General features: G+C 45.1%; 1 protein-coding gene across 1 annotated transcript in view; it reads left to right on the top strand.

Annotated features, from left to right (window-relative positions):
* The window catches only part of BABAM2 (BRISC and BRCA1 A complex member 2), a 203,603-nt gene extending 185,254 nt beyond the window's left edge, over positions 1-18,349 (top strand). Inside the window, exons 8-10 of the mRNA XM_040430235.1 lie at positions 10,625-10,778; positions 15,787-15,881; positions 17,916-18,349. Coding sequence (XP_040286169.1) covers positions 10,625-10,778; positions 15,787-15,881; positions 17,916-17,979 — 313 coding nt within the window. The 3' untranslated portion in view covers positions 17,980-18,349. The remainder of the gene's footprint in view (positions 1-10,624; positions 10,779-15,786; positions 15,882-17,915) is intronic.
* The last annotated feature ends 1,258 nt before the right edge of the window (positions 18,350-19,607 follow it).

The following is a 19,607-nucleotide window of genomic DNA, read 5'->3' as shown; positions in this document are numbered from 1 at the left end:
CTCTGAAGACCTACAATTAAGAATTGTTGACTTACACAAAGCTGGAAAGGGTTATAAAAGTATCTCCAAAAGCCTTGCTGTTCATCAGTCCACGGTATGACAAATTGTCTATAAATGGAGAAAGTTCAGCACTGCTGCTACTCTCCCTAGGAGTGGCCGTCCTGTAAAGATGACTGCAAGAGCACAGCGCAGACTGCTCAATGAGGTGAAGAAGAATCCTAGAGTGTCAGCTAAAGACTTACAAAAGTCTCTGGCATATGCTGACATCCCTGTTAGCGAATCTACGATACGTAAAACACTAAACAAGAATGGATATTTATGGGAGGATACCACAGAGGAAGCCACCGCTGTGCAAAAAAACATTGCTGCACGTTTACAGTTTGCACAAGAGCACCTGGATGTTCCACAGCAGTACTGGCAAAATATTCTGTGGACAGATGAAACCAAAGTTGAGTTGTTTGGAAGAAACACACAACACTATGTGTGGAGAAAAAGAGGCACAGCACACCAACATCAAAACCTCATCCCAACTGTGAAGTATGGTGGTGGGGGCATCATGGTTTGGGGCTGCTTTGCTGCATCAGGGCCTGGACGGATTGCTATCATCGAAGGAAAAATGAATTCCCAAGTTTATCAAGACATTTTGCAGGAGAACTTAAAGAGGACCTTTCACTAGTTTAAAAACTAAAAACGAACTATATCTGTGGGCAGAGCGGCGCCCAGGGCTCCCCCTGCACTTACTAGTATGTCTGGGACTCCCAGGCTATGAGCTGTGCGCTACGATTGGCCAGCGCTGCAGCAAGGGACAACCCTAATACAAAAACTCCGCCCAGTACAACAGAGGGAGCTGCACACACCGGAGCCTATACCGGGCGAACGGAGCGGCGCCCAGACATACTAGTAAGTGCAGGGGGAGCCCTGGGCGCCGCTCTGCCCACAGATATAGTTCGTTTTTAGTTTTTAAACTAGTGAAAGGTCCTCTTTAAGGCCATCTGTCCACCAGCTGAAGCTCAACAGAAGATAGGTGTTGCAACAGGACAACGACCCAAAGCATAGAAGTAATTTAACAACAGAATTGCTTAAACAGAAGAAAATACGCCTTCTGGAGTGGCCCAGTCAGAGTCCTGACCTCAACCCGATTGAGATCCTGTGGCATGACCTCAAGAAAGAGATTCACACCAGACATCCCAAGAATATTGCTGAACTGAAATAGTTCTGTAAAGAGGAATGGTCAAGAATTACTCCTGACCTCTATATGTGAAAAATCGGAAATTAGTATTGTCCCGTTATTTATATACGGAATTCTGTTTAGGTCCATATCTACAGTCCTTCAAGCTGTTATGTATACTCAAAGCAATGTACGATATCAACCACTTTGTATATGTCACTGCATAATGTTGTAGTATGTATTTTCAATATACTTTTCAATAAAAAGAGAATTTTCAAAGAATTACTCCTGACCGTTGTGCACGTCTGATCTGCAACTACAGGAAACGTTTGGTTGAAGTTATTGCTGCCAAAGGAGGTTCAACCAGTTTTTAAATCCAAGGGGTTGCATACTTTTGCCACCTGCACTGTGAATGTTTACATGGTGTGTTCAATAAAAACATGGTAACATTTAATTCTTTGTGTGTTTATTAGTTTAAGCAGACTGTGATTGTCTATTGTTGTGACTTAGATGACGATCAGATCACATTTTATGACCAATTTGTGCAGAAATCCAGATCATTCCAAAGGGTTCACATACTTTTTCTTGCAACTGTACATTACATTACTTATCTCTCACTGATGCTGAGTTACATCCTGTATTATACCTCAGAGCTGCACTCGTTATGCAGCTGGTTGTTGGTGGAAGTAGTCAGCAAGATTGACACAGTTTTTCCTGACCAGATGAATGGTGCAGGAAGACCTTTCCCGACTGCAGATCCCTAAAGGGAGCTCCATGCAGGGGACACTGAGTGATTTCAGCTCTGAATCCTGCATAATTGTGACTGCAGCTGTGGGTATAGGCTGCTTAATGATCTGCGTGCTCTTCCTCTCCCCCAGTATCGGTGTTTTGGGCATGTCCGGTATCATGAAGGGCTGGTGGTGAGCTCTGCTGACACACAGAACTGGGGCACGTGTCGTCTCTTCTTCCTGCTTTTGTGGGTTTCCTCTCCAATTATCTCTGTCTGAGGTGTGAACATGAGATGAGTGATCGCTGCTCTATGCAAATATCACATAACCAGTCTGAATAACGCCCTGCCCATGAAGCAATATTAGGATGTGACGGGTCAGCACAGAGTCCTGGGACCATTGCTTCGTCTGTGGCATCACATGACACACGGCTCAGTTACACTTGGCATCAGGTGTGATGGTATACTTGGCACCAGCTGTGACACCAGGACTTGGCTTCTCCACAGGGGACAACCAAACCAACATACTGGTCTTCAAAAGTGCCAGTCAGGGGTTTACAAACTGCCCCCTGTGCAATCATCGCCCCTGTATGTTGTCCTGCCAGACTGGGGGCAGCAACTGAACCAATTAAATTCTCCTCCAAAGTGCCAGTCCGGGGAGCATTATACAGCGTGGGCACTGCGTATCCGTCCTCATTAAATGGGCGCTGACAACTCCTTCTCAAAGGTCACTTTACACTTGAACAAATATGTAAGTCAGTGATATTACATAGTTACACAGTTAGGGTCCATTCACACGTATCCGCAAAACACGGACACCGGCAATGTGCGTTCTGCTTTTTGCAGACCGTACATCGCCGGCACTTAACAGAAAATGCCTAATCTTGTCCGCGATTGCAGACAAGAATAGGACATGTTCTATTTTTTGGGGGAACGGAAGTGCGGAACCGCATTTCGAGATCGGGGCAGCACATAGAAAAAAAAACGGGTCCGCAATTCCGTTCCGCAAAATGCTGAACAGAATTGCGGTCATGTGAATGGAGCCTTACATAGTTGATACGGTTGATAAAAGACATAAGTCCATCAAGTTCAACCAAGGGATCGGTGGGGACGCGAATCCCAGAAGGAAGTGAGACTCGGATTTCTACACGTTTTCATAAGCATTAATGTCGTTTACTTTTAAGAATTCGTCTAAACCCTTTATAAAACCGTCCACTGTTCCTGCTGTGACCACGTCCTGAGGAGTCTGTTCCACAGATTCACAGTTCTTACAGTAAAGAAGCTTTGACGCTTCTAGAGACTGAACTTTTTCTTCCCCGGTCGGAGGCAGCGCCCCCTTGTCTTTTGAGGGGATTTTACATGGAACAGTTCTTCATCGTATTTTTTGTATGGCCCATTTATATATTTGTATGGGTTAATCATGTCCCCCCTTAGACGTCTCTTCTCAAGACTAAATAAATTCACTTCTTTTAATCTTTCTTCATAACTAAGACCCTCCATGCCACTTATCAGTTTAGTCGCTCTCCTCTGTACTCTCTCCAGCTCCGGGGCATCCTTTCTATGGACTGGTGACCAGGACTGAACTGCACATTCCAGATGAGGCTGCACCAACGCTTTGTAAAGTGGTAATATTACATCCCTGCCCCGCGAGTCCATGCCTCGTATAATGCATGGCAATATCCTGGTGGCCTTAGAAGCAGCTGATTGACCTTGTGTGCTGTAATTTAATCTACCATCTACAAGGACACCCAAATCCTTCTCTACAAGTGACTCCCCCAGTGTTACCTCCCCTAGGACATATGAAGCACAGAGATTATTACTACCAAGATGCAGAACTTTACATTTATCCACATCGAACCTCATTTGCCAAGTTGATGCCCAATCACTCAGAGTGTTCAAGACAGCTTGTAGTGTGTGGACATCTCCCATAGACTGTACAGCACTACACAGTTTAGTGTCATCTGCAAAAATAGAGATGGTGGTATTAATCCCGTCCTCGATATCTGGACCTTGGGGTCACCACTTATAACCCGGGACCATTCTGAATCGGAATCATTGACCACAACTCTTTGGACACGGTCCTTCAGCCAGTTCTCAATCCAATTACAAACTACACTTTTCAAGCCTAAAGACCTTACTTTACCTTTTAAGCGTCTATGAGGGACAGTATCAAAAGCCTCTGCAAAATCCAGAAACACTACATCCACAGCCGCCCCTCTGTCCAGGCTACTACTTACCTCACTACATCCACAGCCGTCCCTCTGTCCAGGCTACTACTTACCTCACTACATCCACAGCCGTCCCTCTGTCCAGGCTACTACTTACCTCACTACATCCACAGCCGTCCCTCTGTCCAGACTACTACTCACCTCACTACATCCACAGCCGCCCCTCTGTCCAGACTACTACTCACCTCACTACATCCACAGCCGCCCCTCTGTCCAGGCTACTACTTACCTCACTACATCCACAGCCGTCCCTCTGTCCAGGCTACTACTTACCTCACTACATCCACAGCCGTCCCTCTGTCCCGACTACTACTCACCTCACTACATCCACAGCCGCCCCTCTGTCCAGACTACTACTCACCTCACTACATCCACAGCCGCCCCTCTGTCCAGGCTACTACTCACCTCACTACATCCACAGCCGCCCCTCTGTCCAGGTTACTTCTCACCTCACTACATCCACAGTCACCTCTCTGTCCAGGCTACTACTCACCTCACTACATCCACAGCCGCCCCTCTGTCCAGGCTACTACTCACCTCACTACATCCACAGCCGCCCCTCTGTCCAGGCTACTACTAACCTCACTACATCCACAGCCGCCCCTCTGTCCAGGCTACTACTCACCTCACTACATCCACAGCCGGCCCTCTGTCCAGGCTACTTCTCACCTCACTACATCCACAGTCACCTCTCTGTCCAGGCTACTACTTACCTCACTACATCCACAGCCGCCCCTCTGTCCAGGCTAATACTCACCTCACTACATCCACAGCCGCCCCTCTGTCCAGGCTACTACTCACCTCACTACATCCACAGCCGCCCCTCTGTCCAGGCTACTACTCACCTCACTACATCCACAGCCGGCCCTCTGTCCAGGCTACTTCTCACCTCACTACATCCACAGTCACCTCTCTGTCCAGGCTACTACTTACCTCACTACATCCACAGCCGCCCCTCTGTCCAGGCTAATACTCACCTCACTACATCCACAGCCGCCCCTCTGTCCAGGCTAATACTCACCTCACTACATCCACAGCCGCCCCTCTGTCCAGGCTACTACTCACCTCCTCATAAAAACAAATCAGGTTAGTCTGACAACTTCTGTCCTTGGTAAACCCATGCTGGTTATCACTTATAATAGTATTTACAGTCACATACTCCTGTATATAGTCCCTGAAGAGTCCTTCAAACATTTTTCCAATAACAGAAGTTAAACTAACTGGTCTATAATTACCTGTGGAGGACCTAGATCCTTTTTTGAATATGGGCACCACGTTTGCCCTGCGCCAATCACTTGGCACTGTACCAGTTCCTGGAGAATCTTATAAACAGGTGGCGCAGCAATGACTGAACTGGGCTCTTTAAGAACTCTTGGGTGTAATCCATCTGGACCCGGAGCCTTGTTCACATTTACCTTCTTTAGCTCATCTTGGACCATATCTACAGTTAGCCAATTGAGTATAATACTGGATGTACTAACAGCCCCAGCACCACAGATACCCCATTTAGTAACTCTGCCTTTTCCTTATCTTAAGTGACTACCCCTCCCCCCCCCCCCCCCCCCCCCCTTCCATTACGATTATTTTGGGGACCTACTTGCTCGGACCTTGGGCGTTTAGCATTTATATATTTAAAGTGTAACTGCCATTCCACTGCCAAAAATGATGTCTGTATTCAGTTCTTAGCAACCATATTTCTCTGTGCTTTTATTTCAGCAACTTCCTAAGATGGCCTCTGCTGCTCTTCCTGTGATGATCTTTGGCCTTCCTTGAGGCCATCCTGTATTTCCCTCACTTCCCATAAGCCCTTGCTCTCCTCACATGAACTAGCAGGACCAATCAGAACGCAGATAACTTCCCACAGTACCCAGAGCAGTGTGTATTCTCACATACAGCTAACCAGAGACAAGCCCTGCAATTACATTAAATCAGTAAGCATTTTGTGTTAACCTCTTAATAGCCAGCTGTCCCTCCTTCTCTTCCAGACTGACAGGGGGGGCTGCTTATATCTCTGGTTTGGTACCAGCTATGTGCTTTGTATTGTCTGAAAGCTGACATTCCAAGCTTTCAGACAATACCAGAATGACTTCAATCTGTTCAGTACAGGGGAAGATATCACTGATAGGAATCTTGATGCTGTGAATGAAGCTGAAAGTAAAAGCAGATTTTACCTACAATTATTCCCGACTCTATTTCTAACAGTGATTTCTCCTCTGTTGCTTGGACTAGAGCTGTCATTCTGGTCTTGTATGAAAGCCTAGACTGTCAGCTTTCAAACAAGACCAGTTGCAACCATTGAGAAGATATCACCATGTAAAGCAGCCCTCCCCCCTCCACTTTCTGCCTGAGCCCAGCTCCAGGCTCCCAGAGCTCCTCCGTCTCTTGGTATAATACTGAGAAGACTGACTGCACACGGCAACGCTGTCGGAGGAGAGCTGCTGAATAGGAAGGTAGCATGCATTTGTGGGAGTTATTAGCAGGTAAAACTGAAAATGATCAAATTTTAAATCACAAAAGCACTTATACAGCAGAGTGTACTATACCATTAGGGAATAAAAAATGAAACGGTAGTTACACTTTAAATTTTTTGGGATTTCTTTTGCTCTCTTTTGCCACCTGCTGTTCGTTTTGTATTTTTGCTAATTTTATCTCCTCTTTTACAGATTTTATTAAGCCCTTTGTAATCTTCAAACGCTCCAGCTGACCCATTAGATTTGTATTTTTTTTAAATGCCCCTTTTTACAGTAGCTGTAAGCAGGAAGGGGGGGGTTAATTTTAGCCTTACCTAAAGGAATATATTTTTTTGTGGAATTACTCAATGTGGATTTGAAGCTCTCCCATTTACCCTCAGTATTATTATGTGACAGTAGCTGCTCTCAGTCTATGCCCTGAAATGCTGCCCTCAACCCAGGGAAATTAGCCTTTTTTAAATTCTGTGTCTTTGCTCTGCCTGACAGAGTTCGCTTCTTATAGTTTAGGGGGAATATAATTATATTGTGGTCACTATTACCTAGTGCAGGCATGCTCAACCTGCGGCCCTCCATCTGTTGTAAAACTATACCTCCCACAATGCCCTGCTGTAGACTGTTCGGGCATGCTGGGAGTTGTAGTTTTGCAACAGCTGGAGGGCCGCAGGTTGAGCACGCCTGACCTAGTGTTTCTCGAACAGCGACATTTCCAACAAGCTCTGCATCATTAGACATTACCAGATCCAACAGAGCATCGCCCCTAGTGGGATCTTCTACACACCGGCCCATAAAGTGGTCCTGCAGCAAGTTGAGGGATCTTCTCCCCTTTACGGTTGAGGCAGAACCATGAACCCAGTCAGTGTCTGGGAAGTTCAAATCACCCATTATGCCCACTGTACCAGCCTGTGCCGCCCCCTCTATTTGGTTATACAGTTGAGCGTCCATCTCCTCTGTGATGTTAGGGGGTCTATAGATTACTCCAAGTATTATTTTTTCAGTGTTTATATCCCTTTGAACTTCCACCCATAAGGTTTCCACATCCTCACCATCCGCACCCATAATTGCCTCTTTTACACTTGTCTTCAGATCACCCTTTTCTATTGACCCCGTCTTTCCTAAATAGTGTAAAAGCCTCAATATTAACAGCCCAGTCATGTGAAGAGTCCGACCATGTCTCAGCCACACCAACTACATCCATGTCTTCTTCTTCTTCTCCCCCATTTTTCTAGCTAGACTTCTGGCATTTGTGAAAATACATTTTCAATTACTATTATCTGTAAAGGGATTATCCGTTTTTTTTGGGTTACCTTGGTTGATGTTTGTATGTAACAGGTTCTTGTTATCATCAGTGTATAGTTCTCCCTACTTTCCTCGCTAATCCCAGCCCCCACTACATCCTCACTGTATTATCAACCCTAAAAACACTTTTGAAATCTGTGCCACTAGGGGTCGCCTTTGTAGACATTGTGGGGCACATTTATTAAGACCGGCGTTTTAGTCGCCGGTCTTAAAGGGGTCGTGTCACTTCAGCCAATAGCATTCATCATGTAGAGAAAGTGAATACAAGGCACTTACTAATGTATTGTGATTGTCCATATTTCTTCTTTGCTGGGTGGATTCATTTTTCCATCACATTATACACTGCTCGTTTCCATGGTTGCGGCGGTCATGATTGCACACTATTGAAAAAAAAAAAGCACCAGTGTGCAAGCACGGCCACCGCTGATGGATTGGATGGTGGCCGTAACCATGGAAACGAGCAGTGTATAACGTGATGGAAAATTGAATCCAGCCAGCAAAGAAGCAATATGGACGATCACAATACATTAGTAAGTGCCTTGTATTCACTTTCTCTACACCAGAAATGCCACTTACTGAAGTGACACAACCCTTTTAATAAACCCCAGGCCTCTCCATAACTTCGGTGCATTCTAGAGCCACTTCTAAATGTAAGAAAGCTTTCCGAGCTGTCTTGCATTTAGACCACCTAAAACAGGCGTATAAAATGGTGAACGATACGGGCCTCCCGGCCCATCCCCGCCCACAATTTTAGACCTGGCGTGAGCAGGGCGAAGTCGCAGATAGTGGCGCAAATAACTGTTGCGCTGTTCTGCGCTTGACTAACTAATTTTCAGCATAGTAAATGACCCGCTTTGTGTCTTACTTTACTGGCTGGCTCCTGAGCTCAGTGCAGAGGCCCCTTCCCCATACAGAGCTTGAACACTGCAAATTCTCAGCATCTTAGACTGCTGTTTTCTGGGTCTGACAGCCACATCTTCCCTCCATTCCTTAGCAAGTGCATATCTTATACTCCAGTCATGATAGAATTTCTCTATGAAGTGCTCGAGTGCCTCTGCACGTGTTGGTTTTAGCTTGTTGATTAGTCGGCATCCTTCACTGCACTGACGGCATCAGTGTACACAGTCCTTGTCCCATCTGTGCGGTAATCAGTGCATTCTGGGTTCTAGATTTTTGTGCTTTGAGCATAAACTGGTTTACACGCCATGTGTGCTGAGGATACGGGCAAGGATTAGGATAGGGCTGAACAGCGATAGGCCTAGAAGTCTAGGGAAGGAAGTCTAGACCAGTATAGTACTGGCAGACTGCCTGTATTAGGCTGGAGGAGAATTGCTGGATGCAGGAGCAGCACACGGGGGCAGCTAGAAGCAGAACTGGGGGAGGCTGGGATGGATCAGAAATACTGAGCCCCTATAGCACCTGATCATCATTTTGGCAGGGTTGCAGAGAGGTGTGTAATCAGGGGGCAACTGAGCCAAGAAGAATGGTCCTCCGCAGGGCCAGTGAAGTAGCGAGCCCCTGTACACACTATGCATACTGCTTTTCCGAGGTGTGGAATACCTGGACAGTCCCCTGATCGGCTAGTGTGATGCCCTATGTGCCAGCCTGCTCAGTGGTACCCCAGAGTGCCAGTCAGGAGAGGAGAACTTGTGCCACCCTATGTCTAGGATACTAATGATATCCCGGGGCTCCTCACCGAGGGAGATGATATTTTATTTCATATAACCTGTAATTTGACAGGAATTCTGACCTCATCCATATGTCGCTCCGCACCCTTCTGAGTCAGCGGCCAGTCTGCATTCCGCACTCTAAACATATGTACAGATAAGCAGAGGCCTGCCTTATACTCGGCAGGGACAGGTCTGACCCACTGTGCCAGCTAGGTCATTTTGAGGGGTTGTTCATGGGACATACAAAGGGTTGCCCATAGAACCCTCTCCATAAGCCGGGGCGGAGAGCACGGGCGACCCTAGATTTTAATAGGAATGTGCAGGTGTTCACGTGGTGGGATCTGCAGGTCAGGAAGGGTCTTACCGCATGGGCCCACCGGCCTGTTCACTGTCGGGGGCGCGCCACGGACTTCAGCTACCTCTCAGTGCCACCCGTCTTTTTCACAGACCCTGCGCGTGCAGGTGTCAAGAGACCGTCATCAGGAAGCATGTCACACACCGCCAGCCGTGAGTCAGCCATGTTTGTACACACTGACTAATCCTCATTGTGCTGAATAACCAAGTGCAGTCGGTGCAGAGATCCTCGCAGTCAGCATTGAAGTGATGCAATGCTAAATCATCCACATATATCGGATTTTCGCGCCTGCCTTCGGGCTCGCAGATTGCGGCTGCGCCTTCGTATTTGCTAGCTCAGCGGGTTGAGCCGCACCGGTTCCACCTTCGCTGTGTTGCGCGGCTGTAGAGTGTATTCCTCATAGGATGCGGATTAGGGTCCATTCACACGTCCCATTCATTTTCAATGGGGCCGGAAAAGATGCGGACAGCACTTCCGTTCCGCAAAAAAATAGAACATGACCTATTCTTGTCCGCAGACACTGACAAGAAAAGGCATTTCTATTTAAAGTGCCAGGCATGTGCGGTCCGCCGGTGTCCGTGTTTTGCGGATACGCAATTTGCGGACCGCAAAACACTTGCGGACATGTGAATGCACCCTTATTAGAGGCTTTCCGTTATTCTGATAGCTTCTGTAATATCATGTAGATACGTGTTTTCTCTCATTGCAGCGCTCTCGGGGGTTCCTCTGCTCTTCACATCCCAGCCTTTCCAAGCGGCGGCTGCCTGATCGACTACGTGCCTCTGATCTGCCAGTTACTGACCAATAAGGTAAGCTGGATGATGGGGATGGTGGTCTGTGTGCAGGAGAGACGCGAGAAAAAGGTAGGTGACAGTGATCGGGGAACGCAGTCTATAGTGCTTATTATTCTTCAAATCACAGACCCTTCAGCAGAAGTGCATATTATATAAAAGCCAAAACTACATTTATTGGACATTTGTCTGTTCACTATAGAGACCAAGCAAGGCTGAAGTCTACCCCTTTAGATGTAACCTATTCCCCTTTTCGGAACTTCATACAGACATGTCACTGTGTACATACATTACATTACTGATCCTGAGTTCCATCCTGTATTATACTCCAGAGCTGCACTCACTATTCTGCTGGTGCAGTCACTGTGTACATACATTACATTACTTATCCTGTACTGATCCTGAGTTACATCCTGTATTATACTCCAGAGCTGCACTCACTATTCTGCTGGTGCAGTCACTGTGCACATACATTACTTATCCTGTACTGATCCTGAGTTCCATACTGTATTGTACCCCAGAGCTGCACTCCCTATTCTGCTGGTGCAGTCACTGTGTACATACATTACATTACTTATCCTGTACTGATCCTGAGTTACATCCTGTATTATACTCCAGAGCTGCACTCACTATTCTGCTGGTGCAGTCACTGTGTACATACATTACATTACTTATCCTGTACTGATCCTGAATTACATCCTGTATTATACTTCAGAGCTGCACTCACTATTCTGCTGGTGCAGTCACTGTGTACATACATTACTTATCCTATACTGATCCTGAGTTACATCCTGTATTATACTCCAGAGCTGCACTCACTATTCTGCTGGTGCAGTCACTGTGTACATACATTACATTACTTATCATGTACTGATCCTGAGTTACATCCTGTATTATACTCCAGAGCTGCACTCACTATTCTGCTGGTGCAGTCACTGTGTACATACATTACATTACTTATCCTGTACCGATCCTGAGTTACATCCTGTATTATACTCCAGAGCTGCACTCACTCTTCTGCTGGTGGAGTCACTGTGTACATACATTACTTATCCTGTACTGATCCTGAGTTACATCCTGTATTATACTCCAGAGCTGCACTCACTATTCTGCTGGTGCAGTCACTGTGTACATACATTACTTATCCTGTACTGATCCCGAGTTACATCCTGTATTATACTCCAGAGCTGCACTCACTATTCTGCTGGTGCAGTCACTGTGTACATACATTACATTACTTATCCTGTACCGATCCTGAGTTACATCCTGTATTATACTCCAGAGCTGCACTCACTCTTCTGCTGGTGGAGTCACTGTGTACATACATTACTTATTCTGTACTGATCCTGAGTTACATCCTGTATTATACTCCAGAGCTGCACTCACTATTCTGCTGGTGCAGTCACTGTGTACATACATTACATTACTTATCCTGTACTGATCCTGAGTTACATCCTGTATTATACTCCAGAGCTGCACTCACTATTCTGCTGGTGCAGTCACTCTGTACATACATTACATTACTTATCCTGTACTGATCCTGAGTTACATCCTGTATTATACTCCAGAGCTGCACTCACTCTTCTGCTGGTGCAGTCACTGTGTACATACATTACTTATTCTGTACTGATCCTGAGTTACATCCTGTATTATACTCCAGAGCTGCACTCACTATTCTGCTGGTGCAGTCACTGTGTACATACATTACATTACTTATCCTGTACTGATCCTGAGTTACATCCTGTATTATACTCCAGAGCTGCACTCACTATTCTGCTGGTGCAGTCATTGTATGCTACATCACATTTTCCATGCACATTGCAGTAGATATGTGTCTTCTAAGTAAACTAAAAACCAAACAAGTGGAATATAGTATCACAAAATATCATTCAAGAATATAACTACTATAATACTGCTCCTATGTACAAGAATATAACTACTATAATACTGCTCCTATGTACAAGAATATAACTACTATAATACTGCTCCTATGTACAGGAATATAACTACTATAATACTGCTCCTATGTACAAGAATATAACTACTATAATACTGCTCCTATATACAGGAATATAACTACTATAATACTGCTCCTATGTACAAGAATATAACTACTATAATACTGCTCCTATGTACAAAAATATAACTACTATAATACTGCTCCTATGTACAAGAATATAACTACTATAATACTGCCTCCTATGTACAAGAATATAACTACTATAATACTGCTCATATGTACAAGAATATAACTACTATAATACTGTTCCATGTGTACAAGAATATAACTACTATAAGGCTACTTTCACACAAGCGTTCGGGTGTCCGCTCGTGCGCTCCGTTTGAAGGGGCTCACGAGCGGCCCCGAACGCATCCATCTGGCCCTAATGCATTCTCAGTGGAGGCGGATCCACTGAGAATGCATCCGCCTGCCAGCGCTCAGCCTCCGCTCCGCTCAGTGAGCGGACACCTGAACGCTGCTTGCAGCGTTCGGGTGTCCGCCTGGCCGTGCGGAGGCGAGCGGATCCGTCCAGACTTATAATGGAAGTCAATGGGGACGGATCCGCTTGAAGATGACACCATATGGCTCAATCTTCAAGCGGATCCGTTCCCCATTGACTTTCAATGTAAAGTCTGAACGGATCCGCTCAGGCTACTTTCACACTTAGAAAATTTTCTAAGTAATAATGCAGACGGATCCGTTCTGAACGGATGCAAACGTCTGCATTATCGGAGCGGATCCGTCTGATGAAACATCAGACGGATCCGCTCCGAACGCTCGTGTGAAAGTAGCCTAATACTGCTCCTATGTACAAGAATATAACTACTATAATACTGCTCCTGTGTACAAGAATATAACTACTATAATACTGCCTCCTATGTACAAGAATATAACTACTATAATACTGCCTCCCATGTACAAGAATATAACTACTATAATACTGCCTCCTATGTACAAGAATATAACTACTATAATACTGCCTCCTATGTACAAGACTATACTATAATACTGCTCCTATGTACAAGAATATAACTACTATAATACTGCCTCCTATGTACAAGAATATAAATACTATAATACTGCCTCCTATGTACAAGAATATAACTACTATAATACTGCCCCTATGTACAAGAATATAACTACTATAATACTGTTCCATGTGTACAAGAATATAACTACTATAATACTGCCTCCTATGTACAAGAATATAACTACTATAATACTGCTCCTATGTACAAGAATATAACTACTATAATACTGCCTCCTATGTACAAGAATATAACTACTATAATACTGCTCCTATGTACAAGAATATAACTACTATAATACTGCTCCTATGTACAAGAATATAACTACTATAATACTGCCCCTATGTACAAGAATATAACTACTATAATACTGCTCCTATGTACAAGAATATAACTACTATAATACTGCTCCTATGTACAGGAATATAACTACTATAATACTGCTCCTATGTACAAGAATATAACTACTATAATACTGCCTCCTATGTACAAGAATATAACTACTATAATACTGCCTCCTATGTACAAGACTATACTATAATACTGCTCCTATGTACAAGAATATAACTACTATAATACTGCCTCCTATGTACAAGAATATAAATACTATAATACTGCCTCCTATGTACAAGAATATAACTACTATAATACTGCCCCTATGTACAAGAATATAACTACTATAATACTGCCTCCTATGTACAAGAATATAACTACTATAATACTGCTCCTATCTGCAAGAATATAACTACTATAATACTGCTCCTATGTACAAGAATATAACTACTATAATACTGCTCCTATGTACAAGAATATAACTACTATAATACTGCTCATATGTACAAGAATATAACTACTATAATACTGCTCCTATGTACAAGAATATAACTACTATAATACTGCTCCTATGTACAAGAATATAACTACTATAATACTGCTCCTATGTACAAGTATATAACTGCTATAATACTGCTCCTCTGTACAAGAATATAACTACTATAATACTGCCCCTATGTACAAGAATATAACTACTATAATACTGCCTCCTATGTACAAGAATATAACTACTATAATACTGCTCCTATCTGCAAGAATATAACTACTATAATACTGCTCCTATGTACAAGAATATAACTACTATAATACTGCCTCCTATGTACAAGAATATAACTACTATAATACTGCTCCTATGTACAAGAATATAACTACTATAATACTGCCTCCTATGTACAAGAATATAACTACTATAATACTGCTCCTATGTACAAGAATATAACTACTATAATACTGCCTACTATGTACAAGAATATAACTACTATAATACTGCCTCCTATGTACAAGAATATAACTACTATAATACTGCTCCTATGTACAAGAATATAACTACTATAATACTGCTCCTATGTACAAGAATATAACTACTATAATACTGCTCCTATGTACAAGAATATAACTACTATAATACTGCCTCCTATGTACAAGAATATAACTACTATAATACTGCCTCCTATGTACTAGAATATAACTACTATAATACTGCTCCTATGTACAAGAATATAACTACTATAATACTGCCTCCTATGTACAAGAATATAACTACTATAATACTGCTCCTATGTACAAGAATATAACTACTATAATACTGCTCCTATGTACAAGAATATAACTACTATAATACTGCCTCCTATGTACAAGAATATATTTCTGAACCCTCTAGGATACTTTTAATTTCTTCTCACACTTTTTATTGTTTTTCTTTATGTTGTTGTTGCTCTTCATATATTTATAATATATGGTAGTTTGTGGTTTCTTTGGCGGTGACATCATTTGCTCGATGACAGGGTGCCGGTTTGGACAGTTTTTAGGGTGTTGGAGTCATCGTCATTAACGTGAGCGGCGCTCGGGTGAGACGACTCCTTATTTCAGGTGCACCGGGGATTAGAAGCGTTTACTGCTCCTAATCCGGTTATTACAAGGTGGAAATGCTCTTGTCTCACAAATCTGTAATTCTTCTCATTAATGTGACACTGAACTCTGTTACCCTGATGAGCAGGTGGAAGACGTCCTTACGTTGTTGGGGTGTTTTCTTCTCGCCTCTCACAAGCCGCTCAGTGTGGGATTATGGCTTCGACCTGGGCTGTGGTTACGGTATTCACCTGTTTCCGTCATGTGGAGACCTGAGGGCTCCTTCACGACCGACTCATCCTTCAATGTTAGTCCCAACCTAAAGGGGTTTTCTCATCTCCAACACTGGTGGCGTATAGCTAGGATGTGCCACCACTGGGATCCGCACCTATCTCTAGAGCGGAGTGTCCAAATTAAAGGAGAGTACACAGCACATGCACGGCAGCAATCCATTTATTTCTATGGAAGCCCTGAAAATAGCTAAGTGGCATGCTCGTCTATTTTCTAGAGAAAGGTGCGGGTTCCACCTCTGACATCGGTGACATGTCCTAACCATATGCCACCAATGGAGGTAAGAAAACCCCTCTAACCTTGTGATAACCAGTTAATCTACTGAAGGGTCAAAGGTGTGTGCCATAGACCTTCATGGAGCATCCAACCCCTAAATGTAGCCAACTAAAGTCCATGGAGGTGTCCTCACTGTCCTCTCACATCAGAAGGCAGATGGATGAGTTGTTGGAATGCAGCATGTCCGATCTTTTGATCCTGTGGGAGATAAACCAACCAGTAGCCTTGACGGAGTCCAAGGTGGTCATCTATAGTCGCAGATATTCACAGATGGACCTTCTGCCATGTTAAATGCAGCATGGGTTCCTCCAAGGGGCAATAAACAACTAGTTAGTGGAGGGTGTCTAAGCTCGAATTTTTGTCTAACTACTCTGTTGACTGCATTGGAGTGAACTGCTGATCTGTAGGTGAGGAGATGTATGAATGTGACAACCCTACTGTCCTGGTGTGATATCCCTACAGTCCTGGTGTGATATCCCTACTGTCCTGTTATGACATTCTTACTGTCCTGTTATGACATTCTTACTGTCCTGTTGTGACATTCTTACTGTCCTGGTGTGACATCCCTACTGTCCTGTTGTGATATCCCTACTGTCCTGGTGTGATATCCCTACTGTCCTGGTGTGATATCCCTATTTTTCTGGTGTGACATTCTTACTGTCCTGGTGTGATATCCCTACTGTCCTGGTCTGATATCCCTACTGTCCTGTTATGACATTCTTACTGTCCTGTTGTGACATTCTTACTGTCCTGGTGTGATATCCCTACTGTCCTGGTCTGATATCCCTACTGTCCTGTTATGACATTCTTACTGTCCTGTTGTGACATTCTTACTGTCCTGTTGTGATATCCCTACTGTCCTGGTGTGATATCCCTACTGTCCTGGTGTGATATCCCTATTTTTCTGGTGTGACATTCTTACTGTCCTGGTCTGATATCCCTACTGTCCTGGTCTGATATCCCTACTGTCCTGTTATGACATTCTTACTGTCCTGTTGTGACATTCTTACTGTCCTGGTGTGATATCCCTACTGTCCTGGTGTGATATCCCTACTGTCCTGCTGTGATATCCCTACTGTCCTGGTGTGATATCCCTACACTCCTGATGTGATATCCCTACTGTCCTGGTGTGACATTCTTACTGTCCTGGTGTGATATCCCTACTGTCCTGGTGTGACATTCTTACTGTCCTGGTGTGACATCCCTACTGTCCTGCTGTGATATCCCTACTGTCCTGGTGTGACATCCCTACTGTCCTGGTGTGACAACCCTACTGCCCTGGTGTGACAACCCTACGGTCTTGGTGTGACAACCCCAATGCGCTGGTGTTATATCCCTACTGTCCTGGTGTGACATCCCTACTGTCCCGGTGTGATATCCCTACTGTCCTGGTGTGACATTCCTACTGTTCTGCTGTGACTTTCTTACTGTCCTGGTGTGACAACCCCACTGTGCTGGTGTGGAGCATTTTATTGGTACAGTTTCTCTAAGCGGGGGTGGGCTTAGCAATGGATTTCGTCCTATAGCTTGACAGTGGAGGGACATGCAGGTGTACCCTGTTCTGAAGAGGTCAGTAGAGCAGATTACTCTTCACCCCTTGGTTCCTTCACTGCTCCGGCCGTGATGGACCCAGCCCAGAGCGCCCTCCAGGCCATAGATCATCTCTTCCGGTCTTCTCTGATGGGTAACCCTCCATTTGTTTCCTTTCAGGGCCCATTTCAGAAGTTTTGTGCCTCAGTTCCAAGAAGCCGCATTCGCCAACGGGAAGCTCTAACCAACGAGATGTCCATTGCCAGCCCACTCCTGGGGTCTTCAATGAAATTCATGAAATATTTGATTTTTGACTTATTTTTTTTTTATTTCCTGTGTCCCCTGTAACTCTAAACTATCCTATGACTGCGCAGACCCCAGGGTACTCTTCACCACTGCCATTTAATTATCTGTTGGGGCCCGGGGCCCACATTTTAAGTATCATTTATAACAGCTTGTGTTTTTAACGCCCAGAGTCGTCGGGAAGTCGGTTCTGTGCAGTCATTTGCTGGAACTTCTGTCTTTAGGGTCGAAATGGAAAAACATCGACCACTGAATGTGGGGGGAGGACGGCCCCCGAGGTCTTCCTATGAAATAAAGCTACTTGAAGGAGAGCAGAGCCTGTTTGTTTTATTATACGGATGTAGCAGAGCTGAGTATGACTTAGTGCAGCTCATGGAGATACCCTAATGTGGTAAGTGGTTTTGCACAGGGCTGCAGGTAACTCACCTCTGGGATCCCAGGATTATTGCGCAGGTAGCTCTTGATCTTGGATCCATTAAACCTGCATCATAAGTCCCTAGGATGCTGTGACTTCGGGCCTATGATGTCTCGTCCATCAGTTCCATTCAAGTCCTATACCCAGCATGGCCACTATAGACTGGACGGCGCTGTAGTGGTAAATTATGAAGAGGCTGCCGCGGACTCTTCAAAGAGCTGATTGGTGGGGCGGTCAAACCCAGTCCCCACAATCTGATATTGATTACCACTCCTGAGGATAGGTCATCAATATTTAAGCCTCGGAACACCCCCTTTAAAGAATAGGGTCAAGACGATGCCCGGCAGGCGGAAATCCGTTGTGTTGAGAAAACAGAGTATCATTCCATATGCAGATTAGGGCTTCAGTGCACCAAGGGGCGAGTCCTGGCTGTTCAGTGCACCAAGGGGCGAGTCCTAGCTGTTCAGTGCACCAAGGGGCGAGTCCTGGCTGTTCAGTGCACCAAGGGGCGAGTCCTAGCTGTTCAGTGCACCAAGGGGCGAGTCCTAGCTGTTCAGTGCACCAAGGGGCGAGTCCTAGCTGTTCAGTGCACCAAGGGGCGAGTCCTAGCTGTTCACTGCACCAAGGGGCGAGTCCTGGCTGTTCAGTGCACCAAGGGGCGAGTCCTAGCTGTTCAGTGCACCAAGGGGCGAGTCCTAGCTGTTCACTGCACCAAGGGGCGAGTCCTGGCTGTTCAGTGCACCAAGGGGCGAGTCCTGGCTGTTCAGTGCACCAAGGGGCGAGTCCTAGCTGTTCAGTGCACCAAGGGGCGAGTCCTGGCTGTTCAGTGCACCAAGGGGCGAGTCCTAGCTGTTCAGTGCACCAAGGGGCGAGTCCTGGCTGTTCAGTGCACCAAGGGGCGAGTCCTGGCTGTTCAGTGCACCAAGGGGCGAGTCCTGGCTGTTCAGTGCACCAAGGGGCGAGTCCTGGCTGTTCAGTGCACCAAGGGGCAAGTCCTGGCTGTTCAGTGCACCAAGGGGCGAGTCCTAGCTGTTCAGTGCACCAAGGGGCGAGTCCTAGCTGTTCAGTGCACCTTAGCTCCTCCTTTTTCCTGCATTGCCACGCCCCCTCTCCACCCCTTGGTGCAACGAAGCCCTAATTTGAATATGAAATTC

This window comes from Bufo bufo, chromosome 4 (assembly GCF_905171765.1).
Source record: "Bufo bufo chromosome 4, aBufBuf1.1, whole genome shotgun sequence".
NCBI classification, from domain to species: domain Eukaryota; kingdom Metazoa; phylum Chordata; class Amphibia; order Anura; family Bufonidae; genus Bufo; species Bufo bufo.
This window is presented reverse-complemented; position numbering and strand designations above follow the sequence as displayed.